General features: G+C 37.2%; 7 protein-coding genes across 11 annotated transcripts; 3 read left to right on the forward strand and 4 right to left on the reverse strand.

Moving 5' to 3' along the window:
- Positions 1-232: 232 nt before the first annotated feature.
- LOC110846539 (trafficking protein particle complex subunit 4) lies at positions 233-1528 on the reverse strand. The gene is made up of 5 exons (XM_022093326.2): positions 1131-1528; positions 959-1067; positions 764-894; positions 659-697; positions 233-589 (listed from the first exon to the last, which is right to left on the reverse strand). Exons 1-5 carry the CDS (start codon positions 1303-1305, stop codon positions 390-392), a joined length of 654 nt encoding a protein of 217 aa, XP_021949018.1. The 5' UTR covers positions 1306-1528; the 3' UTR covers positions 233-389.
- LOC110847303 lies at positions 1399-6684 on the reverse strand. Of its 2 annotated transcripts, XM_022094228.2 has the most exons (9): positions 6218-6684; positions 5514-5659; positions 5312-5420; positions 3400-5215; positions 2811-3311; positions 2216-2726; positions 2059-2107; positions 1744-1983; positions 1399-1636 (listed from the first exon to the last, which is right to left on the reverse strand). In XM_022094228.2, the coding sequence occupies exons 4-9, from the start codon at positions 3688-3690 to the stop codon at positions 1600-1602; spliced, it is 1629 nt and encodes a 542-aa protein (XP_021949920.2). In that variant the 5' UTR covers positions 3691-5215; positions 5312-5420; positions 5514-5659; positions 6218-6684; the 3' UTR covers positions 1399-1599. The 2 variants fall into 2 exon arrangements, with proteins under 2 accessions (XP_021949920.2, XP_035706177.1); XM_035850284.1 differs by lacking the exons at positions 5514-5659; positions 6218-6684 and having other exon boundaries at positions 5312-5458.
- A 16-nt stretch (positions 6685-6700) lies between these two features.
- Positions 6701-9367, forward strand: LOC118435088. The gene is made up of 7 exons (XM_035850283.1): positions 6701-6819; positions 6898-7020; positions 7130-7270; positions 7328-7461; positions 7532-8000; positions 8069-8893; positions 8963-9367. The coding sequence occupies exons 4-7, from the start codon at positions 7355-7357 to the stop codon at positions 9212-9214; spliced, it is 1653 nt and encodes a 550-aa protein (XP_035706176.1). The 5' UTR covers positions 6701-6819; positions 6898-7020; positions 7130-7270; positions 7328-7354; the 3' UTR covers positions 9215-9367.
- Positions 9368-9456: 89 nt separating this feature from the next.
- Positions 9457-11334, reverse strand: LOC110847061 (small RNA 2'-O-methyltransferase). Its single transcript, XM_022093905.2, has 4 exons — positions 10854-11334; positions 10530-10766; positions 9925-10439; positions 9457-9848 (listed from the first exon to the last, which is right to left on the reverse strand). Exons 1-4 carry the CDS (start codon positions 11205-11207, stop codon positions 9641-9643), a joined length of 1314 nt encoding a protein of 437 aa, XP_021949597.1. The 5' UTR covers positions 11208-11334; the 3' UTR covers positions 9457-9640.
- Positions 11335-11421: 87 nt separating this feature from the next.
- LOC110847065 (flavin-containing monooxygenase FMO GS-OX-like 6) lies at positions 11422-13664 on the forward strand. The gene is made up of 8 exons (XM_022093910.2): positions 11422-11870; positions 11963-12110; positions 12171-12316; positions 12395-12495; positions 12624-12700; positions 12779-12926; positions 12992-13161; positions 13241-13664. Exons 1-8 carry the CDS (start codon positions 11680-11682, stop codon positions 13565-13567), a joined length of 1308 nt encoding a protein of 435 aa, XP_021949602.1. The 5' UTR covers positions 11422-11679; the 3' UTR covers positions 13568-13664.
- A 209-nt stretch (positions 13665-13873) lies between these two features.
- Positions 13874-17501, forward strand: LOC110846816 (tuftelin-interacting protein 11). The gene is made up of 11 exons (XM_022093656.2): positions 13874-14140; positions 14227-14452; positions 14558-14799; positions 14903-15104; positions 15183-15399; positions 15471-15677; positions 15789-16012; positions 16092-16288; positions 16374-16592; positions 16675-16881; positions 16964-17501. Exons 1-11 carry the CDS (start codon positions 14032-14034, stop codon positions 17359-17361), a joined length of 2448 nt encoding a protein of 815 aa, XP_021949348.1. The 5' UTR covers positions 13874-14031; the 3' UTR covers positions 17362-17501.
- Positions 17381-26555, reverse strand: LOC110846481 (solute carrier family 41 member 1). Of its 4 annotated transcripts, none has more exons than XM_035850280.1 (12): positions 26275-26555; positions 19797-20525; positions 19682-19715; positions 19520-19543; positions 19312-19436; positions 19024-19231; positions 18765-18851; positions 18552-18699; positions 18410-18473; positions 18182-18323; positions 17940-18091; positions 17381-17852 (listed from the first exon to the last, which is right to left on the reverse strand). In XM_035850280.1, the coding sequence occupies exons 2-12, from the start codon at positions 20463-20465 to the stop codon at positions 17673-17675; spliced, it is 1833 nt and encodes a 610-aa protein (XP_035706173.1). In that variant the 5' UTR covers positions 20466-20525; positions 26275-26555; the 3' UTR covers positions 17381-17672. The 4 variants fall into 4 exon arrangements, with proteins under 4 accessions (XP_035706173.1, XP_035706174.1, XP_021948942.1 ...); XM_035850281.1 differs by lacking the exon at positions 26275-26555 and adding an exon at positions 23095-23324; XM_022093250.2 differs by lacking the exon at positions 26275-26555 and adding an exon at positions 21815-22501.
- Between the last annotated feature and the right edge of the window lie 1371 nt (positions 26556-27926).

A 27926-nucleotide genomic window follows, 5' to 3' on the forward strand; every position in this document is an offset into this window, starting at 1 on the left:
TGTCCTTGTCCTACAGACTAGCATGACTATCAATTTCTAAATTTCAACTAGAGCCATTTCACCCCGAATCTGATGATAAGATACTGCTTACCACTTGTATCTGCTCCATGAAAGGCAGGTCAACAAAATGCATATTTCAGTCCAGAAGAATGACTATAGATCCAACCAGTACTTATTGTGCACTATTAATATCAGTGAGTGTGAAATTTTCAAGTACTCTTTGCATTTTTTATGGCATTGCATTTAATACGTTTAGGATTAGTTTTTTATTATTCATAGAAATTAAATGTATAAAACATCCGTCTGTTTTATTGTTCGTAGGTAGATTAAACTTATTACAGATATATTACAATATTGATTATGTACGTAAATACTATGAATATACTCAATCAAACATTGGTTATTCCGGTTTTTTCTACCATTTCCAGCAAAAGTTTTAAATTTTCATTAAATAATTCACACCTTATGGGCATTTCTAGGGAATAGAACGGGTTCTTTAGCACATAATCGGCATATATTTCATAAATCTTGCGTAAAACAACATCCATTCCTTGAAATTTTGGGTCAGAGATGACGATAAACTTGATTCCTGCAATAAAATAATCAGTACTGATTTTGCACCAGGAAATGTCAACTGTGACATGAAATAAATACGAACCTGTGAGAGTTTGGAGGCAATATAGCTTAAACGTCTCGGCTGAAAGAACCGAGATGAATGGGCATAATTACTGCTGCCTGTTGTAAAAAATTAGGACTTGCATACCTTCTAGGATTTGAATCCCGGATGAATGGGGTTCAGGGCTTATCTGACTCGAAATTGCGTACAGTGGGTAGAACATGCTCCCTAGAAACATTTTTTCATTTGTAGTCATCCGTGTTCGTCCAAACCTAAGACTGTTAAAACAACGTATTTGTATAACATACATAATTACATGTAAATGCATATCTTAACACTCACCTTAGCGGAAAATTAGCTGGCTCATTTAAATATTCCAAAACGTCCTGGCCAGTTTCCATTTTATCCACAATCACAGGAGTTCCATTTACAGAGAGCAAGGTCTGACCAACTGATTTCAATAATAATTAACTTGATCTAATTGAAATTAATTAGTGTAGTATTGAATACTTACTGCAAATACCGTCCCGTTGTCCGAAAACCACTACCATTTTCTTGTTTCTAAGTTCAACTTTGATATCCACCGGAAATGTGAATGATTTTTCAGTCTCAACTTTTGGAAAATTGTGATCATAGTTGAATATCATGCCCCCAGATTTAGAAATTATATACACACTGTGAATTGCCATTTTAATCAATTTTAATTAATTGGGATGAAATGAAGGTCTTTTTAATGACCAGCAGTGGTCATTAAAATCACTCGTCCTTCGACAACTTGACTATTAATTGTTATTAGTCCGACTTTATTCGTATTTCTGCTTTAATGTGTGACATTTATATTGTAAAATTGTTCAGTTTCGCGTTCAGTAAAGCGTTAAAGATTTTGCAGTCTAATTACAAAATTGAGAATGTTTGATTTGACAGCAGGATCTGAGAAAGTTTTGTTGTTGATGCCCACACACGCAGGAAGGGTGGAAACGAGACTAAAACTCTGTGTAATCCGCTTCGTAAATTACGATTCTGCATGGAAAGATCATTATGATCAGACTTATGAAATGTATTGATAACTAATCGTAACTTACGATTCGTAAGTATAAAAGCAAATATAAGTGAATAGTTGGGCGTACTGTTTGTGAGCTTTTCTTAGTTGGCGACGCGCTGCTTGTAATATTCGTCGAAGTTCTTTGGGGTCCTTGATGCTTTTGAACTTGGCCATCAGCTCGGTGTACTTGCCCGGAAGACTCGTCTCGTACAAGGCTTGTCCCTGTTGACTTACAATTTCTTTTGCCAGCAAGTCCACCTTGTTCTTGTACATGGTCGTCGTCTTTTCCACCGCCTTGCTCTGCATCTTGAGGGAGTGACGCATTCTGAAATAATGCACATTATGCATACACATTTACATTAAACGAAGTTCGAGAAAATGTATAAAAAATTGGACGCACTTTGACAAGACGCCCAGAATCGTGTGCAGGGTGTGTTGTTGCCATTGAACTATTTACAAGGAGTACCATTTAGTAAATGGCATTTACTATTTTATCATAAAGATCACGGAGGAGGGGGATATATATAATATGTACAACTGCAATATGTGGAACCTACGATGCTCTTGTAAAGCATGGGACTGTAATTTGACCTCCATCAAGGCTCGATCACCATCCCTGTCTCGTTTACGGACATATTCAGCATACACTTCTTTTAGTCGTAATTGTTCCAGTCGCAATTTGTCCAAATCCTTCCATTCCTTCTCACATTTGTCCAGCACTTCTGTGTAGGACTGTTTGATTTCGGAAAGGAGTGGTCGGAGCGTCTCAAAGTGCTCAATCATGTGGAGTAAAGCATTCTGGTAGACACAATAACGGCCAAATAACTTTTCAGGAGGTTCCATTTCGAAAATATCATCGTCCTTTATGGGAATTGGTTCCCAGTTTCCGCCTTCGAATTCTTCTACATCGTCTTCTGGTAGTTTTATGAAATCTCGCGTTTCTTCGTAAGCATTTCCATACATCTCGTACGCTATGGGATCTTTTACATTGAAATGTTCTAAATGTTGAACAACTTGAACCCAGGCTAATTTTACAGAAGCAGATTTAACAACTTCTTGCACAGGGAGCTTCATTCATAAACACCAGAAATTAGAGTCGTTGTACTCAAACGAAGAAATAGAAAACTTAATCATGTAGTAATTAATCGTCACCAAATACTTGTCCAGATCAGCTTCTTTCAAAGTGTACTTTGATTCACCCCAGCTAGAAAACCAACTAGAATCCTCCGGTTTATCCTCAGCAAATTTTTTCCTTGAGAGGAGCTCCTCGATGTGAGGGGGGTCGGCCGTGCTAGGGCACCAACTAAGCTCAGACTCCGATAAGCCACCAGCTTCTTTTTCAAGGTTGTCCAACGAAGCCCAAAAATTTACTTCGGAGGGTTCCTTATCAGCAGATTTATTTTTCTGCATTTGCTGCTCATCATCATCTCCCAACAATTCGTCAGCGCTTTTAAACACTATGGGAGAACAAGGCGGGTCGTTCCGAAGAGGACGGCCATTTGTCATGGGGCCAATTGCTGCAGGTGGCTCGACAGCTTTATTGACATTCGGATGTAGTATTTCTCTGCCCCTGGCGTCATAGTGGTGAATTTTTTCCTCGTCCACTCGCCCCAGTCCTGCTCGGGTGTCGTCATCGTACGCTTCCATAAAATACTGAAATTATTAAGTATTATCAAGGTTCTTCACTTAATAACTTAGGGTTGTATAAAGCATATAATTCACAAATGTTAACGATCAGGACCTGTTTCGCAGATTTTCCTTTATTGCCATATTTATGAGTTAAATTTCTCATGTACGCTGCTGCTATGATGTCTTCCTCATAAGCTAATTCTCGTTTTCTTTCCCCTGGAGTTGTCCCTTTCCCATTTCTTAACAACTTTTCAATGTTAAAATGTTTGCCCCCGCCGTGATCTTTGTTCAAGATACTTGGGTCAAGTCCCAGTTCCGTCGCCATTAATTCTTCCAGTGAATGGACAGCAGACTGAGGGGTGGAAGCTGCGACGGTCTTAACGTTGCTCTTTTTTGCAGCCATCCTACCAGGAATATTTTGTACACTGGGAATAATTTTGAAATGCCAATTTTTTCAAATGTTGTCAATAATTTACAGCTTTTGTAAGATTTCTAATTTGAGCCAACAAAAAAATCCAAAGTTCTTAAAAAGTCAAAATCATCTTTATTTTGGCGTAAACCATATTATAACCATATATAAACCCAGTAACGGCCTCACCCACGATTGCTTGACTTTAAGTATCTAGGTAACGCTTCTCCCTTAAAAAGATAAAGACTGATAAAGTGTCAAATTATCTTGGTCACCTGTGCACCCGGCAAAGGGTGGCATCACAGAGGCACGATCCGACCACACATTCGCCGTGACTAAAAACATGATGATATTTTTTATAATGATGTAATGTTAAATGTAGGTCAAAGGTGCGTCCCTGTCCACTGTCCTGGGGGAACAGATCGAAGAGATTTCAATACTGGGGAATGCCTTCATGCCAGACAAGTACCTCCCATGGGAAGGTAGGTATTTATTAGAGTTTCGATATCCCTCGGAACTTATTCGTTACTCTAATCTAAAACTTTTCTGTATGTACATATATACGTACAAGCCATACTCTAATTGGAACAGTCTCAAGTAATGGTCACAGCAACTCCAAATATAAGTTGTATATTATTATTGTGCTACGTGATAATAGTGGCATTTTCAATTTTTTATCTAGCCACAACCCACCCCCACCCTGCTAAGCGTTCATTGTCTCGAGGAATGCTTTCTCTCCTCCGTCGGGGTTGAAATGGATACTGTTCAAATTATGGCTGAGCTACTTTATACATAAATCCTCATGTGCAAATAACAAATAGCTGAGAGAAGAATTGGTACTTCACATCGCTATGTATTTTGTGGAAGCAATGACAGAGCGGAACCTATGGGACCGGAAACAAACGCAGTACAAATACATACACACCCATGATGATGATAATCAATGCTGGTAACAATCTCTACGTTACTGGACCGTCAGGTTGAAAAAAAACTCTGGGTCATTCATCCGATATCAAAATTAGTGTTGTTATTCTTGCATCTTCTTTTTATTAAGTTTGATATTTTTTTTTTAGTTTTGTCACGTTTACATAACATAATAATATATTGCTTGTAAATAAACAAAAAATTAATCATGATTATTAAGAGAACCAGAAGCTGACTTACACATTTGTGATAACTTTACTCATACTGGGAAAGCTTTCTCCTGTGGTGGCTGGTTTCGACAAGTGTGGCGTTGTTGAGAGCGGTATCTGGTATAAGTAGGAGAATAAGAATCTCTTCTAGTGAAAAGAAACTATTTCTCCACTCAAACTAAGAAACCAAAAAGTTGCCGACGATGGTTTGTGAGAAAATTGGAGACAAACTGGATCAACAACGAGGAGGAAATGCATCTTATCCAGCTGATTATTGATGGCGGATTGGTCACAGGACGAAATTCTCCACATTTAATTGCCTCCTCCAGCTCCTGGCGCATGATTTTCATGTCCACCTTTTCGTTCTCGCTTTTTACGTTGTCAAACTGAATAAACCAAATAAAAAGTACAATTAAATATATTTATGATTTATGTGACAATTCATTCTTGTTATTATTATTTAATGGATGCATCTAACTTACGACAAAATCAATTTCTTTCTCCATCAATCCCAGCCTGTCTCCTTCTCTTTTCATCAGAATTATGTCTCCGCTTGACACATGCGACTTCCCCAATCGACGAAAAATCTCACTACATTGGCGAAAAAAATCAAAGTCACGAGTAAAAACCTGTAACGAATATTACACTAAATAATACTGAATAAAATTATCAAAATATGCACACTTTATTAAAAACTTGCTTAGTTTAACACCACGAGTTTCCAGTTCCTGGCGTTCTAAACCCGTGATGGCTACGTCACGCCCTACGACGCCTACAAAATAAAGCAGCTCCTCCTCCTTGGGCCTTGCGATCCACTTTTGTACAACTTCCTGGAAATTAAACGATAGAAACAAACAAATTGATGAATTTATTTCCCAACATAACTCCAGGTCAGGGTTGCTTAACGACAATCGGATAAGGGGTTGGGAAACGTGGGCATTTTTTTAAATTTGTTAAATATTGAAAAAAGCTGGGGGCCCCCCAGCTTTTAGGATCATGGCTTATGTACTTTGTTCGACGTCTGTATGTCACACCGATAACTTTCTTTAAACTTATGCTATTGACTTGAATTTTTTTTACACAGCATGTGTTTTTCTGAATAAAATTTGTTTTGTGCAATTAATGAGAGAATGAACTTTTGCATGAACTCTCGGGTCATATTCTCCATTCTCTCTAGCCACCATCACCAGTTATCAGAAGTTCTGACTCGGGCCGTGTGAACCTGCCCTTAGTGATTTATCCCTTAGTGATTTCATTTTTTCAACTTTTTAATTTTTAATTTTTTTTGCCCACGTTTCCTAACCCCTTATCGAAATTGTTGTTAAACAACCCTGACTCCATGTCCTGGCTATCAACAACATAAACAAATACACGATAATCACACTTACCCAAATTTCGCAAGGAAACTGGTCACTAAAATCCACACGTTCACTACAACGACTATTCATTTTTTAATTTTGTATAATAACTTATTATATTTGAGAGCGGATTTTGTTGACTCGTGTTTTTTTGCTCTGCTCAACTGGATGAGATTCTCGCGGGGCGGTGGTGGTGGGCAGTGATGATGATGATGATTCCAACGTCACTGACAAAGACATCAGACAAGCAATCTTCAGCATTCATGCAGAAATCTCAGTTTCCAAAAACTTGCTCTCCTCTCGAAAAATTCCAAAAAATTAATCAAATTGCTTTCAATTAATCCAATTTATCGCTGTTGAGTACATTTAACTCCAGCTCATAGTGTTAATCATTTGTTACTAGTTTAGAAACTATTTTTAGTTGTAAATATTTAGGTTTATAATTTATGATCATGGCCGGGTAAGCAAATAATTATTATTATTACTCACTTGCTTCCAGGTCCTTACTTGTAGTTTTAATTTAATTGTTTCAGGGATTTCGTTTGTCCTTATTGTAGGAAATCTTTTAGTACGAAATTCAATAGGGATCGACATATGAAAGCAAGGACAAATGGCAGATGCCCTCGTCACAAGTAAGGTCATAATTTTAATTAACCATATATATTACTCGTATTTTGATGCACAATTGAGATTAAATTTTTAATTGACAGTTTTGGTGTAATGGTTGATGGGGTCAGAACTTATCTTTGCACAGCTCCAGATTGCGAGGAAGTCTTCACGACAGTTCAGGAGAGATGCAGCCATGAAGTTCGTCGACACACTGCTTCCGAAAGGTACTATCAAAGAATGGAGACATAGATTACAGTTTAAAATGCGAGTTTAATGTGTCATCCTCCAGGACCTGGATATTAATTGATTATGATGGTTTTTGTTTTTATGCAGTACTCGAGACCAGCAACCCTTGTACACGTGGAAATGTGAACAATGCGAGGTCTTCTTTGTTAGTAAGAAATGTCTTGATGATCACATGGCAAACCATGCTGAAAAACCCGAGTTTGAAGCTCGCGATAAGCAAATACAAAGGTATACGACCAGCATACAATAAACCAGGACCTGGATACATGTCTATCATTTTTACAGAACTGCTGTACTTCAAGACGACGGACAATGAGGTACAAGTGCGAGCTGTGTTCAAAAAGTTTCCCCTCCGCCTCGAAACTAAATCGTCATGACGGATACCGTCATGCGTTGGTACCATTATTGAAACCTCTTAGGTACGTTACACAAAGACATCAAAATTTAGATAATTATGTGCATAACTAAGTACAACTTTTTAATACACAGACGGGGGTTCAAGGAAAGACGATCTCCTTTAATTCCTGGCAACGGGTTCATCATCAGAGACCTTCTTCCCAGGGATCTGGGTCATCCAACTTCAGAACAAGAACAGGAGTGGATCTTTGAGTGGTTAACCGTTCGAATGAGAAAATCAGTTGACGTATATGCTGCTAATGGTTCATGTGTGTATGTAGCGGGAGTTCTGGGTCCCAAGTACCACAGGGGCCAGGACATTCTCAACTTCATTACAGAAAACCCCGAGGAACTTAGCCTGTACTTCGGCCGAGATATGGGCAGCATCTCTGTGGATGTTCATCCTCATCATCGTGATATGGATATAGACTCCCCCCTTCGACAGCCCCACCCCAACCGTCATGACCAGTTCCTGGACGTTGTCTTTTTCGGACGTCGATATGTGGAAGGAAACTTTCAAGAGCGAATGAAACTAGTTCGTCAATTGGAAGCCAAGTACATTGTGAGTCTTAATTTAATTTAAGCACAATAATGAATGATGTAAATGAACTACATGTTTCTTTTTTGCAGGAAATGGCTTTAACGGATGCGGAGTTTGAACCAGTCCCTGGCGTCCCCCAGTACAAGGTTCTTAACCAAAGGAGAGAACGTCAAGAGATGGTGGAAGTAGGCGATGATAAGATCCGACAGGTTATCAGGCGCGGGGTAAAGGGAGTGACATTTCTGTGTCTCAAACAAGGATGTGTTGATCCAAACTGTAATGCATACATACACCCTGACTGGAAGAGTGACCTGACGATCGATTTGACAAGACGTCGACGAGGCATGGAAGAGGAGGATGACGATCGCCCAGGTACTGGCTCATCCGCAGATGTTGACAGCGAGGAAGATGAAGAAGAAATGGATATCGATGAGTCAGGATCTGAGGACGACGACGACGATGAAGACATGGATACAGATTCCTCTGAAGACCACGAATGGAGTGACAAAAGTCAACCAGAACCTGGCGTCGTTAGTGTCAAAATCCCTCGCCCCATAAACCCACACGACATTATCTTGGAGGTGGATCGACGATTCCAAGAGTTTAAAGAGAAGACCGCAACCTATGATCCGACTCACACGGTCTACACTGTGATAACAACCAGCAATGACGAGTTTGATGCTACCAAGAGTGGACGCCGAATGTGTCGAGAGGTCATCAAGAGACAGGACGAATCCCAGAAGATTGGGTGCTATACTGGGGCAAACAGCAAAGAGCAGGAGGCTGACTACCATAATGGACACCCACATAGTAGCATAAACAAGTCCATCAGAACCAACCGCACTGCAATCCGCATATCCACAACGAACTTTCCAACCAGGACCCTGGCGAGAAAGGAGGAGGCCCTTCGTTTGGTACTATTTGTTTTTATATTTACCAGAAATTCTAAATATATTAATTTGAAATGTTTCTGGTTTTTGCAGTTGCATGGGTTCCTACATATGCGCTTCCGAGCTAAAGGGATCAGTTTTGATATACTAAACCATCACATGGAGTGGCAATGGCTTTCGTTGTGCTCGGAGGAGGAAATCAAAAGATCAATCCGGTTGGCGTGGCTGGGGATTCCGCCTGTTGTGTTTGAGGAGTTATCGGAAGACCTCAAGTTTGAACACGGACACTATCCAGTGAACTTGAGTCGCCAGGTCCTGGACGGAGAAATAAAGAAAATTGAATAACCGCTGCTATTAAAAATTTTAATGAATTACTTACTAATCTTACCTTCATTATTGGTTTCGGTACTCTTGCGTGATTTTGACTGCAATAGATATGATATTATAGATATAGATATTAAACCATAACGATAAATTATTTGAACTAAATCGTTTCTGATTCAGAGAATCACAGTGCAACGAGGGAACGTATGTAGCATCTATTTTGGGTTCCTTTCCAACAGGACACTAGCTGGAGGAGATTTTTATATTATACAATTTTCTGTTTAACTTTATTGTATGAATACTGTAATATACGGTTGACGTTTTTTTAAACGATAATAAAATTTTATACAATTAATAAATCAAACCAGCTATTTGAAACTAATAAATAAATTGATTCGCATAACTGCTTAATGAATTAACCCTGTCCGTTCATCCAACAAAAATTGCTTATTCCCATGAATCATAAGCATCGATATCTCTTGCACTTGAAGAGTCCTGTTGATTTATACTAATTTTACTTTCCTCCACGTCATGCATTTCTTCTTCATCCATTTCGTCTTGCTCACATTGGTCCCAAAGAGGAATGGCAATCCGAATGCAGGAAGATCCATCAATGATGCAAATCTCATATTTGTTCGCATTCATTAAAGCAGTCCTAGACAAATTAAATAATTAAACCTCAAAGGTAATGTTAGGCATAATTATAGTATGAGTGTGATTCTGATTTTTACTTTATAAATTCTTCATCGACAGACTGCACATTTGTTGACTTTGTTGGCAGCAAGTCCTTAATTTCTTTCATTGTGTATATAACTTCGTAAATATCATTTTCCATATAATTCTCAATATTGCGTTTGGTTAGCCAACAGTGACAGATTAAATAGTCTACATCATCTACAACGATTTGTTCTAAGGTGCGTTTTTCGATATAGTTTGGAAATATCACAGACTCTATCAACTTGTATGCATTATCTTTGGAAGGTAGAATTTGATTTGTGCGTTGGGGGACCCTGCTATTTCTTGTAAATACTGCCATTTGCGAGACGCATCCAAGGGGTGCAGTATCAGGCAGTGGTCCCTCGCCAACACCATGAACTGAGTAATCGTATTCTGGAAATTCAGTGCATATCTTGTCGCACCAAGTTTTAAATTCATTTCTTGTCCATTCAAACTTGTGATCCCAGTGTCGAAATTTGCCAGGCGGAAGATTGAATACAACGTTAAAATCTGAATTTGGCGTTGTCACCTACATTTGGTGAGAAAAACAATGATTATATACATATAATACAATACTTTACTATTGAAGGGTAAGAAAAATAAGAGAATAACACCATACCACCACAATTTCGGGATTGATGACTCCAAATACACTGATTTCGAAACCTCTCAAGACTTCTGGATGTAAATGCTCGATTAATTCGATTGCTATTACACCCCAAACTTCCGGGTTTTCCTGGACAATCCGTGTGTCTACATATGTTATGTCTCCGGCGTAAGCTTCAATAACGAGAGGTTTGGGTCGAGTGGGTCGTTGCAAATATTCGGCTGGAAAGGGTCTCAAGTTTGCCTTCCGCTAATACATAAAACAAAAATTAGAATTACATAACGTAAACACCACTACAGATATAAATAGCATGCCAAATTTGAGAACCATTATTACGTCAGTCAAAAGTTTCTCGTCAATGTCCAAATAAATAATTTTTCCCAGCTCCAAAATGTTTTTCAAGAAAATGTGCATTCCATATTCAGCGCATCCGACTTCCATCACGGTCCTTCCGTTCTCCAAGTCGAGATTAAATGGCTCAGAGAACATTGTTTTCAATATTTCCTGTACTGCTGCATATCGCTGAAGGTAGACGGGGGGATTGAATGTAACCGTGTCAGACCCTTCAATCTCGGTCAGTTTGCTGTCGACGGCCGCCTCCACTACGGCGTTGTCCGATGGAACTTTCGAAGTGACATCTGCCAAATGCAGGCTGTCCAACCCCTTTGCAAGCACTGAAGGCATCTCCATTTCTTAAACTATCTCCAAAAGAGCTTTCTAATTCTAAAAATTTTGAAACTCTATCGTTGACACGCACGCTATGCTTTTGTATTTTCAATTTCCATTCAACTTTGGAATGTAGAGAGAATGAATGAAGAGTTCGTGCGGCTCGATTGGGGCAAGAAGCAGTAGAATTTCTCCAGTCTCACAAAAATTGCTTTCACTGCTTTCGCCTACACAATATTACAATTGGAATTGGTTGGATGAATCAAAAACATGAAAAATTCTAATATTTTTTGTTAAACATGCACAGCATACATTTCATATATGACAAACCAGTAACAATCAGTCACACATCATAAGTAAAGATGTGAGACGAATAGTAGTTCAGCAAATGTTAATGTAACTTTAACCCTTTTCATATGATTAGTTGTTGAATAATCATCTGCTAATTAATTCCTGACAAAGTTTGGCCAACTGGCTGCAATCTTATTTCGCCAAAATGGAAGTCTTTGGAGTTAACGAGGTGGGTAGAAAACGCGTCTGTGTGGTTGGAGCGGGTGCAGCAGGACTTGCAGCAATTCGACACATTGCAGCCAGTGAGACGCTCGAGGGGACCGTGTTCGAGAGTGCTGGAGATATCGGGGGAATTTGGAGGGATGACGGCCTCACTCCACTCTACAAAGGGCTCAAGTATGCACAAATTATACTGAACAAATTATTTCAGTTGTTGCTTCAGTATCTTTAAAAACATGGATTCCATAAGAGACACTCCTAAATTTCAGGACCAATCTTCCAAAGCAAATAATGGGGTTCTTGGATTTTTCCTTTGACACTGACAATTCTGAGAAGAATTCATTTTTGATGCACTATGAAGTGCTCAATTTTCTTACTGCATTTACCGACAAATTCTCTCTAAAGGATTACATTCACGTAATTATTTACATGTTGAAAATTAAGAGAGAAGTAATAATATTCTTATACTTTAATTAGTTTAATACAAAAGTTCTCCATATACGACCTGTGAAGAAAGTAGATGCAAAATGTACAGCCAATAAAGAACTTCTTTGGGAAGTTACTTACGAACGTAGTTCTAAGAAAAATATCGAATATTTTGATGCAGTCGCCATTTGCAATGGGTACAATGCTTACTCTAAGTATGTTAATAATAAGGTTATGTAGAGAAACTATATTTCAAGATTTTCTAAAAATTTTAGACACTTTAACACATCATTGATTCCAGGCCCAAAGCAATTGTATGAATTCAAAGGGAAACTAATGTACAGCCGAGAGTACAGAATTCCAGAACCATTCACCGGTAAAAATTTGTATTTGTAATTATTTTAATTATTTATTATTAATTTAATTATTCTAAATAAATTTAATTATTTAATTTCATTAATATTTATTTTAAAATAAAATATTTGTTTTGGCGTTTTGAATAAGGTAAAAATGTTCTTGTTTATGGATGTGGTCCATCTGGAATTGATATCATGCTAGAAATTGTAAACCTAGTGTCGCAGGTCCGTTAAGAAACTGTAATCTACAAGATTATTTACTAGATACGTAAATACATTAAAAATCGTTCTTAAAATTTTCAGATCACATTCAGTTTTCGTCGACCCCCATACACAGGAAATCTGCCAGACAAAATCTCACAGAAACCACCCATAAAAGATGTCCACGGGTACAGTGTGACCTTCCAAGATGGAACCATATCAGATTTTGATGTCATTCTTATTTGCACTGGTTATTGATCATGACCATAAACAAATTTTTATATTTGAATTATACTGTTTTATATTTTACAACAGGATATGAATATGATCTGCCATTTTTAACTCCCGAAGAGTCATGCCTTCGAATAGAAAATGGGAAATTCATCTCTCCTCTGTATCGACACATGATAAATATTTCCTATCCAACTATGGCTTTGATAGGACTGCCGTTCAGGAATTGTCCATTTATGCTCTTCGATTGTCAGGTTGTAATTCAAACTCAAAGGAGATTACAGCATTTAAGAATAAAATTTTACATGAATCTTTCCTCCCAATTGTCTGTAGATGCGCTACTTTGTAAAATTACTTGAAGGGAAAGCAAGTCTACCCACGGAAGCGGTAATGTTGGCAGAATTGGAGGCTGAGAAGAAATACCGCATCGACAAGCAGATTGGTTTTAGTAAAAGTCATCAACTCGAAGAGCTTCAATGGCCGTACATGCGGTCCTTGGCGAAAGATGGAAACTTTTCTCATCTGCTTGCAGATCTTCAAGTTAAACGAAAAATATATGAAAAGGTGGCTCAAAGACGACATGCGTTCCCTGCCTTATACAAAAATGATGAAATTGTGGTTCTTGATAACGAGTCTTATAGTTTCCTGGAAGCTGTGTGAGCATAATCCAATATTTACAAAATTAAATGAATAGTTGATTAGCAAATTGTATGCACCCAAAGCAGATTTTTTGTAAATAGTTTGATTAGTCGCTGGACACATGATTTGCACCAATTTATTTACTTGGGTTATCACAGCACTAAAATGATTCTAAGATATCATTTAAAATTTCTTAAGTAGGTCCATAGTAGTGCCCAGCGTAATACACAAATTGCATTGACAATGTCAATTTGACATTGAGGAGAAAGTTGAGAAAAATATTTTTTTGGTGAGACTATTATGCAGCTTTTACCCCAGGTTGCAACCCGCACAGCCAAATTTTCGTATTGTTATCCTAGGAGTTAGGAGCAAACTATAAAACTCAAAAACGTTAGACAATTCATCTGCATTTGGTTATTAATAAAATTCATCACAATTCTTTCAATTCTTTATTTTATCAACAAAACTAAAAGCAAGTCAACATTATGTCATCCGACGAGAAAGAGAGTTTCGAAGTGACAGACTTTGATTTGGAGACGGAATTCAACCCCAACCGGTTTCAAAAAAAGTTTACTAAAAAACAAATGATTTATGGTAAGAACAAAATATGAAATATAGTACGCTAAAGATTTAATTGTCGTAGTGTATGGTGCGTCAAAGATTATGTTTGTTTATCGTAGGGGTGTTTGGGGGCGAGGATAGTGACGAAGAGGATGAGGAAAGAGGAGGGCGGCGTAATAACAGACGAGGGGGTGGGCGTGGCGGAGGTCAAAGTTCCTACACAGGAGGTCAAGCTTTCGTCTCTGCTGGAGTTCTCAACCCAGACAAGAATGAGACCAAGTCAATCGATGAAAAGGAAGACGACGAAGCAATGGATAACGATATCCCCGTCACAGATTCGTCAAGGCAAGGGTCACAAATAATTATTACATTATTGCAACCATTATCGTACGTATTATTACGTTATTGTTGTGGTGCTCGATTACATAATAATTTTCGTGTTTAATTTAGTGAAGAGGAGGAAGTTCAATTCGTGTCCCAGAAAGAACAAAAGTTTAATAGTATGGGATTGGAGATTGCAGGAATGCGAAAGCAGTCTCTTGGGGCAGGGGCAAAAGGTTTCGAGATGTACGGTATTGGAGCTAAAATGTTGGCTGGTATGGGGTTTCAACCAGGGAAGGGGCTTGGAAAGGATTTGCAAGGAATCAGCGCCCCAATTGAAGCTCATGTTAGGAAAGGACGAGGAGCAATAGGTACGCGATTTACTTTAAATAAATCGTTTTTTGTGCCGACAAAAAAAAACTGGGCAATTACGGGGGCAATTACTTTATCGAATATTCTGGTCATATGTTACAGGTCTATATGGAAAGGAAAAAAAGACTGCTCCTGCTTCCGAACCAGTTTCAGCCCAGCATAATAAATCTAATAAAGAAATAGCAGGTCCATCTGAACCCAAATGGCAAAGAGTAAATAAACTTAAAGAAAAGGTTGAGTACAAATATTTAACTGCTGAAGAAGTCCTAGAACAAAAGCAAATACGCGTCAGGCCTGATGCTGGGTAATTATATGCATACATAATATAGCATGATCTTTATGAATGCTATGTAATGTTTAATTTTTATTGTGTAATATTTAGACACCTTGCAAAAGTCAAAGTTCTAGACTTGACAGGACCAGAGCAAAGGATTTTGAGTGGATACCACGCAATCGGTGGGCAGCAAAAAAGGCCACAATCAGAGTGGTCTGATGAGTCAAAGCGAGACGAAGGATTTAGTAGATTGGCGATAAAATCTCAATTCGACATTCCGGAATTAGTGCATAATGTAGAACTTTTAAAAGAAAGCTGCGAATATGTAAGTTTGGAGAAATTCAAGTTTTACGAACTTTAATTTTAATTTTAATGTAAACCTTATTTTTTGTGTAGGATATATTCAAGAATGACAAGAAAGCCAAGTACGCATCAGATAGGAAGGTTACCTTAGCTGAGGAATTGGATGACCTGAAAAAGACTGTTACTGAAGAAGAGACCATGATTTTTAAAATGGAAAAAATTATGACAGAAATGCAGAGCATTTGCAATGCGACTGATTTGGACATTGATAGCTCGTTTTTATTGTTAGGAAAATTGAAGGTATGTTTCTTGTCCAATTGTTTAGCGTGCGGATGGTCTGGATCATCAGTACAGAAATGAAATGTGAATAATAATAATAATAACGGTTGTGATTTGTTTATAATTATCTAGAGAGATTTCGAAGAAGAATGGGAGTTGTATCAACTTTATGCCTTGGTACCTGCTGTGGCTATTCCACTTATTAAAGAGGCACTAAAGTCCTGGAAACCACTTGAAATGTCGCAGTATCCTCTTCAACTCTTGAACGATTGGGCATCACTCTTAGGATCTCAGACTGAACAGTACGAAATAATTTTATGGGAGACATGGATGCCATGTATTAGGCAGGCAAATACGTAAGTATAATCTTCTTGTCAAATTTTCATAAGAGCATATAAGTAGTTTCAAATGCAATAATTTACATTATTTCGTTAGGAGTTGGACAGTAAAAAATGCAGAACCAATGGTTAGACTAATTCAATTTTGGAAGCCACTTCTTCCACTATGGCTATTGGAAATTATCCATGACCAGCTTTTATTGCCAACACTCTCACAAGCAGTCGAAGATTGGGACCCTTTATCGGATGTTGTACCCATTCATGCATGGATTCACCCTTGGCTTCCACATTTAGGTAATTATTGAATATAATATTTTATATTTTTTAGCAAATTATAGTACCTAATATTTTGAACAAATAATGTTACACTATTCCGTAGGTACAAAATTGGAAATCGTGTACCCTACAATCCGGGCGAAATTAGCAAATGCTTTAGGCAAATGGCATCCTAGCGATGTGTCTGCAAAGCAAATATTAACCCCTTGGATCACAGTATTTTCTAAAGGAGCAATGGACACATTCTTAATGAAAAATATTGTTCCCAAACTTCAATTAGCAATGCAAGAGCTCGTAATAAATCCAATTCACCAAATTCTAGGTAAGTTTAACAAGATCAATTACTTAGTAATTTTGTGTGACAGCTAACATGTTAAAATTTTGGTGTTTGTTGCATTTTATAGATCCTTGGAACTGGGTGATGGAATGGATTGATATGCTTCCCATACAATGCATTGTTAATATTTTAGAAACAATGTTTTTTCCAAAATGGCTCCAATTTTTAGCCAGTTGGTTAAATCAAGTTCCAAACTATGACGATGTACGCCAGTGGTATCTCTGGTGGAGAGGACTATTTAAAGATCAATTAATGAGAGATCCAGTTGTAATGGGTAAGTTTTTGTGAATTCTTATATTTGATAGAAATTTTTGTTTTGAAATTGTTAAGAATTTCATTTTCTTTTGGTGAAATAGAAAATCTTCAAAAAGGATTAGAAATAATTGGAGCTGCAATGCAACGGCCTGGACAACCTATGGATTTCAGCTTTATCCTAAATCGGGCATCGTTAGCTCAACAACAGCAAGCACAAGCTCAATTAAGTGGACATTCTAAGCCACCCGAACTTATGGTTGATGCAATGCGACTAACTGCTCAAGTCCCTCATGGATTTAAGGAACTTGTACAGATGAAGTGCGAAGAGCTTGGACTTATTTTTATCCCGGTTCCTAATAGATATTACGAAGGGAAGCAAGTTTATAAGTGCGGTAGAGTTATGATTTACATTAACGCTAATGTTATTTTCCTACAACGCGATGGGCAAATGTGGATTCCTGTATCTTTAAATCAATTAATTCAAGCCGCAAGTAGCTAAAACAAATGATATTAGTTAGTTTTTGTTTTTAAAATGTTTTATTTTTATGTTTACAATTAGCATGAATTCATATCACAATAAGAATAATTTTGCAAATACAAAAAGTATTTTTTTTAATAAAATTTCCAATAAAGGAAAAATCTTGTAGTTGGATAACATATCAGTTATTTACCTATATATATGCATATTATGTATGTAAATATGTAGGTATAGGTATACACGTACTGCATAACAATAATTATTATATTCTCTCATCATTCAACATGCATAACTGTGATAAACGTATAATCAGGAACTAAAACAATATTTCATTACTGTGTTGTTGCAACTTGTCCGCATAACAATAGTACTTCAAACGCAACAAATAAGAGCGAGCTTCCAAAGAGGTCCCCTAATGCCGTCAAATAAGGGATTGTCGCAGTGTCGGGGTCAATTCCTCGAACCCAGCACAGGTTTGTTAGAACCTTGGCAATGTAGAGAAGCATTGTTACCTGCAGATAATTTTTGCAATGACACAATCATCTTTTGTACTCTGAACAAAATCAGAAACTTGAAATTATTATTTTGGAAGGACATACTTGCGTCACTGCCGCTGCTACGTAAATCACTAAAAACACAGGACCGTAATTTGTATCATCATTGCTGGCAACGAAATGGGCCACGGTAGAAAACAACAAATGACCAGGGATTGCAAGCAACAGCAAAAGTCTTGCCGACATTGAATTTATTCCTGAAATAAGAAAATTAATGTTAATTAATCCTCACATTGTGTGTGCGGTTGTTATTAAAATTGGTTATCGTCCTACTCCTAACTGCTCACCTTTTCCCATAAAGACTGAGAACGGAGTCTCGCAGACTCTGCTATTGTCCGGCAACAGTCGTTTTTCACAATGTCCATGCAAATACGAAGAGATCCTCGAGGCTTGAACACTGACCAAGTTTCCGCCTATTCCATTAATCACCTAATAAAATTAAAATACAATTTGAGCTGTTTTGTGCTATGTTTGGTAATTTCAATTCAAAATTAATTATGAGCTTGAAAAATTACTGGCTGATAAAGCGCCACTCCAGGGAATCTAGCTGAGGCCAAATCCAACAGAATTCCCCCACCCCTAAAATTGCATTCAGTATTTAGTGATTTTATGCTCACAAGGTATCTATCTAGATAAGTCAGACAAGTTTTGCATTACGTGCTGATTAAAACTGAAACGAGTAAGGGAACCCATCCGGATATGGTCACAGGCCTGGTGTACTCATTGCGGAATGCCAACCAGAAACAAACGGGTAGGCAAGCGAGGTAGAAGGCAATTATAACATAAGGGATCCAAGCAAAACCATCTACAGATAAAATATACTGATTTTAAAATCCATGATTTCATGATTCAAGGTGAACTTGAAATTACCCTGATGCCACCTGTACAGTTGGCTGGCAAAACATGATAGCATCCCCAAAGTGACAACGTCTCCCAGTGAACCAGCAACTGGGGTCGCTGTTGGAATTGTCATTAAAAGCAATTAATTATAATAATTATAAATAATTGCTTTTAATGACAATTATTAACACGTGTTAATTATTAACACGTACTCTTTAATTCTTAAATAAATATACGGGCGGACGCATTAGAGTATTCAAATATTTACTTATTATATAATGCAACGTACCGACATTGTCTGGGTTAATTTTGAATTTTTTTGAAATCAGTATGACAGAGATCATGGTTGAACCCAGAATCAAGGAGACCATGCTGGCAGTTAGTACGCTCGATACCACAACCAAGCTCATATGGTCAGGGTCAAATTTTCCTGTGAAGGTGTACCCAATGGTCACAGCAATTAAAGATGCGGAGAAACCACATACAATCGCTTGCAACTATAGTAAAATTTCACGTTAGAATTAGTTTTCTATATTTGAGTAAGCGTTAACTTAAGATACGTAATTTATGTATTTACCTGATCTAGAATCAAGTTCCCACTACAAATTGTCCACTTTTTACCAGTAGCTTTATCCAAATTCCCAATGTTGGAATGCGTTGACAATCTCGCTGCCAGAGTCATTTCCAGATTTCCTTTCAATCCTAATAAGAGTTTGAATTTACAAAAATTTACAATTTACATTTATAAATTTAAATACATATTGTTTATCATTAAAACAATTTACCTAAAAGGGGTGTGACCAAAATGACTAAACAATAAAAAAATAACCAAAATTAAATTTATGTACTTCTGCCATTATGGATAATAAATTTTTGGATCAAGAAAATAATTATCGATGCAGAATGACATTATTGACACGCATATAATTGGCTAAAGGAAGTAATACCTAATTCGCCGATGTCGATAAATACGGGCCAGGTCTGAAATAATAGTACGATTCAGTAGGGTGAACTTTTGGGCACCGTTAATCCGAATTAAATTTTATGAAATCAGTTCCATACCATGACGTAATCTAGTAGTAATCCTGCGCCAACCATCCCAAGACCAGCAATTAGAAAGGGAAGACCAATTTGGGACAGAATAGATATCCACGTTTCATCTTTTCGAACTGGACGTTTGCCCAGCGAAATGAGGGAAGCTCTCGAGTCGCCTGCTCCCAAACTGGGATGGATGGGTGTTCCAAACCGTGAAGGGTCTTTCTCATCGCCTCCTCCGCCTGCACAAATGCTGCTCGTCGCAAGTGATACACTTGACCGGGACACTGATCTAGGATCCGGGGAAGAATTATTACACTCGTAAATCGGGAGTGATGCAGATGACTCCGTCACAAAGACTCCCCCGTGCGTCCCACGCCCTTCATCGCCCATCGAGCTGATGGAGAAGTTCATAGAAATGCCATCATCGCAAGAAGGGGTGGGCGAATCCTGGACAATTTCAGTGTCATCGCTTTCGACGACGAATGGTTCGTTGCAAACATCGACAACGACGATCCCCACAGAAGTGCGTCGTTGGTGGGGTTGGGTAACGTAGCCGGGCAGGGCGGACACGTCCAAGCATACTTGTTCATTCTGTGGTGGGGTCGTCGTCATCATTGTGTCGTTTTTGGCAGTCCAAATTGCAGAGTCTACTGAATCACGCCTTTGAAGACTGAGTTGAAGTGCTTGTACCATCCTTAAGTTGTTGTATTGTGTGTAAGGGTATAGTGACGACAATGCAGAAGGACGCTAACCCTGCGTTTATAATCATAAAAATACACGGTATAGTCATGCATATAAACATACATATTTATATGTGCATTGTAAATAACTGCATTTTTATATAGTTTGGAAATAATTAATATGCTTCATTATACACATGTAAGTTAACCATGAACTTTATTATTGCATGGTTATTGTTTTATTGACTTCATTGTTTGTACTTTAAATTTTTACGGTGTAATCCTTAATTTCCCTTCTGCTAAATTATAAGAGAACTAATCTTTATTGTGATAAGTGACGCCGGTATAATGGAGTTTGTGATTTCTGTAATACGTAATGTCTCATTATCTGTCCAACCACATCGTCGTAGTTCGTTCGGGAATTTAAAATCCAGTTTTATCTGGAATTTTAATGTCGTGATACACGCATGTGTACTAGGCTTCATCAAATCATCAAAGCAACAATGAACCATAATGGGCTCCCGTCTCGTCTCAACTTCACAATGATCGGGAATCCTCATTTGTCTCGGTTTTCATGCATCTCATGCACTTTTTATCCTCATTAAAAATTGCAACTAAAAAGTTTCACGGACTGTCTGCATGATTAATGAATTTGTATTGACTTATGTACATATATACTTTACACTCTTACATACATGCATACTTATGTATGGCCTATGAGGGGTGCGTATCTATTAGCTATACATATTTCATTTTATGGTGTTTTCTTAGACGCTCCTCCGTTATCCGACGCAATAAGTATGTCAAATTCTTTTAAACAAGACCAATTTCTCAAATCTTTCCCCATAGAAAAATACTATACGTACATATGTGCAAACTTGTGGTGCTGCCATAATAATCAACTTGGAACAATCGAGCATTCAAACATTTGTTCACAATATACAAATGCTTCTCTTCCTATTTTGACGCATGGCTAGCGAAATGAAACAAGACAAAATACGCTTGAATATTCTTCCTCAAATCTATGCCACTAGACAGTACACAACAATTTATAATGCATAAAGATCAAGGTCGAGTATCTTCAAACCAACGTGTGACTGATTAGGATAGTATCAACGAATAATAATGGTGCGATCCTGCCCGCATTATAGTATTGACATTGGCGATGAAAGGTTAATCACATGCAACATCGGTGGAGACTGTCTCATTACTGGCGTTGAAGACTAATCTTTTGTTGTTCGTTAACACACGCTCTGATGTTTATGAAGTTGCCGTGATGAAAACCGAATGTCATTGACATTTAAAAAGTTGCATATCATTTCCAATTTTCAAACAGCAAAATCTTATTTTCGGACGACTTACCGGTTCGAAAGAGCAGTTTACACCTTCGAGGAGGAGGAAGCCGAGAAGTTGACCTGGAACTGATTTGACGAAGATTGCAGAGCAAACGGCGTTACAGCCGAGTGACACCGATATTCTCGGAAACGTCTTTTGTACCATTAAAGGTCCTTTGGAAGAAGGATAAGAAGATGAATGAGGTGTAATTAGTCGTCAAAAAACAACCGTGTCCCCACAATCTGCACAAGGTTTGGCCACGGTGAACGGAATTTTGTTTTCTTTTTTAAAACAAGTCGACAAAAGTGAAAGCTACGTAGACCAATTTAGAAAATTGGCCTCGACAATAAACTTATGTATGTGAATACTTGGTATGGATTAATATTTTCACTCGAAGTATGTAGATAACACAATCACGATAGTGTTGATAAACTTGGGACAAAGTGAGTTTGTGAATCTCAATTTTCTCAATACGTATGTAAACGCGTGTCTCACTTTCCCCACGACTTAAATTGCTGGACGTGGATAGTAATTATTAGGTTTAAGGAGGATTCTTGTGGGTGCAACTGGCCGGATAGAGGTCTCAACGTCTAATGAATTGAAACTTTGAGGCAGGAGACAGTTAAATATGGTGAGCCGAGGCTTTTTGTATTTATATCGCATGTCCTAAGCTTTTTGGTGATTGGGTCGGGTCCTGATGTGCAGTATTCACATTGCAACATACGTACTACCATGCAACCAAATCTCGATGGGTCGTTAAGCAGAATCTGTATCAATCCAGAATGAATATAGCTTAATCTATGTGTACCCGATATCATTCACCCCAGGTACGCTAAATATATATCCCAACGCTTAATTTCTCTCAAAAAAAGCTAACAATGGCATAAGCTATATTAACGGTTGAAGTACAATTAAGTTAATTACTGAAATTTCCAGCCAGATTCCATAAATTGAAGCGTTTCAGACATCCTTATCATGCCGGATTTAATTTTTAATTAGTTTAATACAGTTAATCAGAGCCGATTATGTTAGAAGTTGCTGTGCGCCTGACACCTCATTCTGGTTAAAAGAATGCCACGCGTGCAGACAAAAGTATAGAATAGAATTTTAATTTTTTCACAATAACAGACAAACATTCGCTTTACATGCAGCATCCCCTATTCTTCTACAATTTAGTAAATGACCTGCCTACGCATATATGTTCATAGCTTCAGTCTGGGGATTCAGACCGTGTTATGAAGAAAACTATTTTCCACTTAATACAATATTGTAAAAATATATAGGATTTAAAAGGCATCCAGACATACCGATCTATTTGGAGATTGTGATGGTGCACCTCGAACAGCTTTTGTACCTGTGCTGGCGTCTCACAATAGAGTTCATTCTTTTGGTGGAATGTTAAGGACACAGGTTTAATGTTTGTTTTTATTATTAACAATGTGACTAAATACTGAAACTGAGTTGCGACTTTCTCTGAAAAAAAAATATATTCCTTCACCTTTATCTTTAAAATTATCAGCAAAGTCTGGAATCGTGCTGCAAACTGGAGTATCGAATGTTGAGTGATGTTCGTCGTTAAACAAACCCCACCAAAATTATAACACAATTCAAAACCCATACAATTGATCATAACAATTGTGCATACGCAAATATATAAGCAATCAAATTGAGTCATTTACACATTTCGAAATCAACAAAAACAACATGCGACAACTTTTTACCGGCAAGATGACCATGTTATTTACTTAAGTAGGTGATATAATCACACCTATAAACAGATCAAAGTCTAAAGATACCCATATACCGTTTACGTCTGATCATTCTAAGAAACCCGATTATAATAATCTAATTGATGAGGGAACCGTGCAAGGAATAAATTTCAGACTATTAAGTGGACGACTTATGACAATATTTTTCTGGTTGGCAAATGCATATATTTTGCGTAAGGCCAGAATATTCGCGACGGCAGGATGTGAAACCTGCTTCAATCGTTCGAAAGCGCAGATGTCTCTGCCTGGAGTCACGTATACAGCGGTTAAATTGTATTTCGGAATATTTTGATCTCAGAAATTAAAATTATTCATCTATGCATGCGTCCCGTACTGCTTACGTTGTCGCATGTACATCGTAGTGGGTACAAATTATATGTCCGCGTGATTCTGTTTTGTTGTCTCCTGCCCCACGTAACAATTTTGAATCGATTCATGGATTCTAATGTGAGCGTCATAATGCGAAAACAAGTGATCAACATTTGTTTATCACAATATGAGTCCAATTAGAACTATTTTGCCTATTTCAAGTCAAGTCAAGTAATCCTTTATTAACATGTCAACAAATATCAAATATTTGGCTACAATCAAGGAAGAGGAGTTACCTACATATCCTAGGAGGAAGCTAAAAATGTTCTTCCCTGTTTCCATTTTATTTGTGATTCCGACTCTACTGATGTGTGGCATTTTAGCACTATTGTTTCTGGGACTATTGTCTATTGAATAAATAATGAGTCCACATTACTCTTTACTTGATTCGCGATAACACATCTGTAGTTTTGGGTTTCACTATCCCTGTTATTCAATTAGTGAATTAGGAAGAGAATTAGGAGGAGTAAGCAACCCGTATTTTTCCTACGGATTTATGAATTGGCATACATGTACACAGATATGACTGACTATTTCCGTAACACACGGCAAGAAAATGGCACTTTCTGCACGTGCACCTGAAAGAGAAGGTCAGGTTGCAAATCCTTTTTGCATAACTGCATACATAGATATTAATATATTCCCATGCATATACATATGTTTGTAGTTGGATAATTGGCAAACCCTGAAACCTCACGAGATTGCCAAATCGAATAAATCGGAAAGGGTAAGGACAAATTTGTGTAGTTTTTTATAGCATAACAGAAACATTGCATATGATATTTATCTCATATTGTCACCAACGATTCGTAAAAATATTCAGCTCGAGTCAGTTTATGGAACCGGTATGTCTGGTAAACGGTAGAAAAAAATGTCTCCAATGGAGTTAAAATTTACCCATGTGTGACCCAGTTGTTCGCCGGTGGGGGCCAATTTAGTTGGGTCAGCTGACAAAATTTTTTGAAGAGGATTCTGACCTGACTTAAGCTAAACGAATACTGCACTAGAGGGTTCTAAATATATGCATATGTATGTGTGGTACGACACTAATCCTAAGTAAGTATTGCATGTTTTTGGGTTGTAAGACCAATACCCGCATGTCTGCAATTGACTTGCACAAAATCAGAAATAATTAACATATCCACAAACTGTTTGTTAGACAAAACGAAAATCCGTCGACACTGAAATTCCAGTCAAGGCAGTAACCAAATTCAAAGAAAATGTCGACGGGTGGGATACTTTTTCGACAGACAAACCAACTTTTCTACCTTTCCCTAGAAATTTGCAGTTTGTTAGACGATCATGATGATGTAGTGTCTCATTTTACATGCTGACAAACTGTCTTATCCAGAGCTTTAAGGAGAATGCTCTTGTAATTTGAGTTAAATATCATCCGAAAACACTTCTTAAATCATACAGGGTTAGTAATGTGAGAGTTTAATTAATTTAATTTTTGACATTTAATCTTTGACGAGAAACGTCAATGGTCATGATTCTCAATTAAGTAGTCTCATAAAATGCTTACAAGTTTTAAGTTGTAAAAAATATGTTATGCATTTTAGATTGCACTCGGTTGACCTGTAACATCACCTTAATCAGCAATTAGCATACAAGTAATTATTAACAAAGCCATAGAACCAAGGATATGTCTGCTAATCTGCAGTAATAGTGATGCGTTTGTAACTTTATTGCTGGATTAGCTAATCCTCTTCCAACCACACGAACGATGTACTTTCATACATACATTATACATAATTTGTATTCTCCAACTTATCAAATACTGGCTGGCTGTTTATTCAATGAGCAATTTCTGCAAAATGGCTAAAATAAGTTATCTAATGCACATCCAGTCTAGCGTATGTATATCCAAGAATTAAAAGCAGGATTGTTCAGTAAATAGTAATAAATTGCATTGAAGCTAATCAATGTCTGGTCCATATCACAACTTGTGATATGGTAATTGCTCAAATTTTATAGGAATTTAATTTATTTAATTCAATTCAACTAAAGCAAACTATGTAATCGTTGGCTTCCGAGAATTGCTTTGAAATCAACTAGCAAGTTGTTCATGATAATAGCGACAAAAACTGCAATGCACATATTTTGCTTTTTAGGACAAACATTTCATCCGGATATATTATTATAATTCTCTACAATGAAACACATTTGAGGATAAATAAAACCCAAATAAACATGTACTAATGCGTATTTCGATAAATCATTCCTATTTGCTACATATATTTGTTTTCAGAAATTTTAGCAAAGTTGGTTTCATATGACATAAAGTGCATGCTTAATTTTGAGAATTTAATTATCTAACTTATCTTTAGACCTATGAGTTTACCTCACCTCAAAGTGGTCCACTGACGCACCTGCAACACTGGGACGTTGCCGAAGTCCATTTATGTAAATATTATTTACGAATGCACTTAAAGGTGTGCTTTATGTTCCAGGCTACAATTACAAATTTTGATCCTTCTTCCAATAAGAAACGTGAAATTACTTTATCGATGACTATTATTGAACATTCTATTACCAAAGCTATTTATTTTAATGGCGTAATGCCTACGCACAAGTTTGCATAAAACACAGCAACCATAAAATTTATTAACGCATATTTAAGTGAGCAGTATAAAAATTTAGTTTTTTAATTCCCTAAATGGCACAAACACTTTTGAATTTATATCAAGTATGACTAGTAATGAGATTTTAACCATATAGCACTCGTTCTAATCAAATATATGCGACGTTGTGCATATGCAAAATGTTGGTAGTAATGCTGACCAGGCGCAACCAAAATTTCGTTGCACCCATTGACTTGTAATTTCACAAAGGAATACCAAGAAATATTTCGTTATCTAGAAATAAAATACACTTGGCTATCCAAACCAGTACTACAACCAGAACCACATATTTCAAAGGCATGGACGATAAGTAAACGTACTAAAAAGTCAATTTCAAGGTAGTTGTGTGTGATGAAATATAATTTCAACTACTTAAATCTCCAGTAATGATTATCTCATCACTTTAACTTTCATGCAGCATAAAATGAGCTAAAGACATGCAATACTCATAATAATGGGCAGGAATATAATTGATTTAAATTGTGATTGCCTCTGACGTTATTCAGGAAAGTATGAATGTGAAATTCCGAGCTATACAGTCTCTAAAACCATTGACCGAGTCGACATTTTTAATTAATATGACTTTTTTTTTACTAATAATGTGTGTCATTTAATTGCCACACTTTTATGGAATATTGTGCATCACGAAAAAAGTCTATTTTTGGCTAACCTTTATGACTTGCAGCGATTTTTAGAAGCAATATTGCAGATTCTTCCAGGTAAAAGTTGTCACTGAATTTTATCCTTTGTTGTTGGAGATTAATAATAGTAGCAGATTAGTAATAATTGAATTAAATATATAGTTGCCTTTAAATAGATGGACAAGAGTGACTGAACGATAGATTTGAACTGGAACATACATTTTAGACCGCAATGGCAGATTTTGTCGAGCATCTTATTTCCAGGTCATTGGTCATTACTTAACTCGGAATCGAACTAATAATAACAAAAATCAAGCGGCATCTTTGTGAAAATTAATGTTATTAAATATGTATAATCATCGGGTAACGTAAAAAGGATCATATTACAATCAAAACAGCCAAAATGTGCAGGTCAACAATTTTAAAGCTGGATTGCAATCATGTAGTTATTATGTACCAACCTGTGTAATTGTCTGGGGTCGTCAGCATTACAATAACCGATGAATGAACTACATACGGCAAAATTGATTGCATTTCGAAGAAATTCATAACGTAGTTGCGGCTTCGTTGTAATTTACGACTATTGTTGATTTTCATGGTAAGTTAATAATGACTTAATTACTTGTGAATGTGATATACTTTGTCTACAAGGTGTAACTGGAACACGGGCAATGTTTGGTTAATGAACCAACAAGACGCATTTATTTATGAGCTCTGAGAAGGGCGTTGATCTGGT

The sequence above is a fragment of the Folsomia candida genome, unplaced genomic scaffold, assembly GCF_002217175.1.
Source record: "Folsomia candida strain VU population unplaced genomic scaffold, ASM221717v1 Fcan01_Sc003, whole genome shotgun sequence".
Lineage (NCBI taxonomy): Eukaryota > Metazoa > Arthropoda > Collembola > Entomobryomorpha > Isotomidae > Folsomia > Folsomia candida.

Excerpts from the sequence above, each read along its gene's own strand:
- LOC110846539 (XM_022093326.2), bottom strand. The coding sequence starts at position 1,305 with ATGGCAATTCACAGTGTGTATATAATTTCTAAATCTGGGGGCATGATA. Across the intron at positions 895-958 it reads CCAGCTAATTTTCCGCTAAG|TCTTAGGTTTGGACGAACAC; the intron begins GTGAGTGTTAAG and ends TTGTTTTAACAG. Across the intron at positions 698-763 it reads CGGGATTCAAATCCTAGAAG|CCGAGACGTTTAAGCTATAT; the intron begins GTATGCAAGTCC and ends CGGTTCTTTCAG.
- LOC110847303 (XM_022094228.2), bottom strand. The coding sequence starts at position 3,690 with ATGGCTGCAAAAAAGAGCAACGTTAAGACCGTCGCAGCTTCCACCCCT. Across the intron at positions 2,727-2,810 it reads CTGATCTGGACAAGTATTTG|CTCCCTGTGCAAGAAGTTGT; the intron begins GTGACGATTAAT and ends TTATGAATGAAG. Across the intron at positions 1,984-2,058 it reads ATTCTGGGCGTCTTGTCAAA|AATGCGTCACTCCCTCAAGA; the intron begins GTGCGTCCAATT and ends GCATTATTTCAG.
- LOC118435088 (XM_035850283.1), top strand. The coding sequence starts at position 7,355 with ATGAGGTACAAGTGCGAGCTGTGTTCAAAAAGTTTCCCCTCCGCCTCG. Across the intron at positions 7,462-7,531 it reads CCATTATTGAAACCTCTTAG|ACGGGGGTTCAAGGAAAGAC; the intron begins GTACGTTACACA and ends TTTAATACACAG. Across the intron at positions 8,894-8,962 it reads AGGAGGAGGCCCTTCGTTTG|TTGCATGGGTTCCTACATAT; the intron begins GTACTATTTGTT and ends TGGTTTTTGCAG.
- LOC110847061 (XM_022093905.2), bottom strand. The coding sequence starts at position 11,207 with ATGGAGATGCCTTCAGTGCTTGCAAAGGGGTTGGACAGCCTGCATTTG. Across the intron at positions 10,440-10,529 it reads TCAATCCCGAAATTGTGGTG|GTGACAACGCCAAATTCAGA; the intron begins GTATGGTGTTAT and ends CACCAAATGTAG. Across the intron at positions 9,849-9,924 it reads GTCGATGAAGAATTTATAAA|GACTGCTTTAATGAATGCGA; the intron begins GTAAAAATCAGA and ends TAATTTGTCTAG.
- LOC110847065 (XM_022093910.2), top strand. The coding sequence starts at position 11,680 with ATGGAAGTCTTTGGAGTTAACGAGGTGGGTAGAAAACGCGTCTGTGTG. Across the intron at positions 12,111-12,170 it reads CTCTAAAGGATTACATTCAC|TTTAATACAAAAGTTCTCCA; the intron begins GTAATTATTTAC and ends TACTTTAATTAG. Across the intron at positions 13,162-13,240 it reads TTATGCTCTTCGATTGTCAG|ATGCGCTACTTTGTAAAATT; the intron begins GTTGTAATTCAA and ends AATTGTCTGTAG.
- LOC110846816 (XM_022093656.2), top strand. The coding sequence starts at position 14,032 with ATGTCATCCGACGAGAAAGAGAGTTTCGAAGTGACAGACTTTGATTTG. Across the intron at positions 14,453-14,557 it reads CCCGTCACAGATTCGTCAAG|TGAAGAGGAGGAAGTTCAAT; the intron begins GCAAGGGTCACA and ends TGTTTAATTTAG. Across the intron at positions 14,800-14,902 it reads GAAAGGACGAGGAGCAATAG|GTCTATATGGAAAGGAAAAA; the intron begins GTACGCGATTTA and ends CATATGTTACAG.
- LOC110846481 (XM_035850280.1), bottom strand. The coding sequence starts at position 20,465 with ATGGTACAAGCACTTCAACTCAGTCTTCAAAGGCGTGATTCAGTAGAC. Across the intron at positions 19,544-19,681 it reads TATCGACATCGGCGAATTAG|TCATTTTGGTCACACCCCTT; the intron begins GTATTACTTCCT and ends TTTATTGTTTAG. Across the intron at positions 18,852-19,023 it reads AATTAACCCAGACAATGTCG|CGACCCCAGTTGCTGGTTCA; the intron begins GTACGTTGCATT and ends CAATTCCAACAG.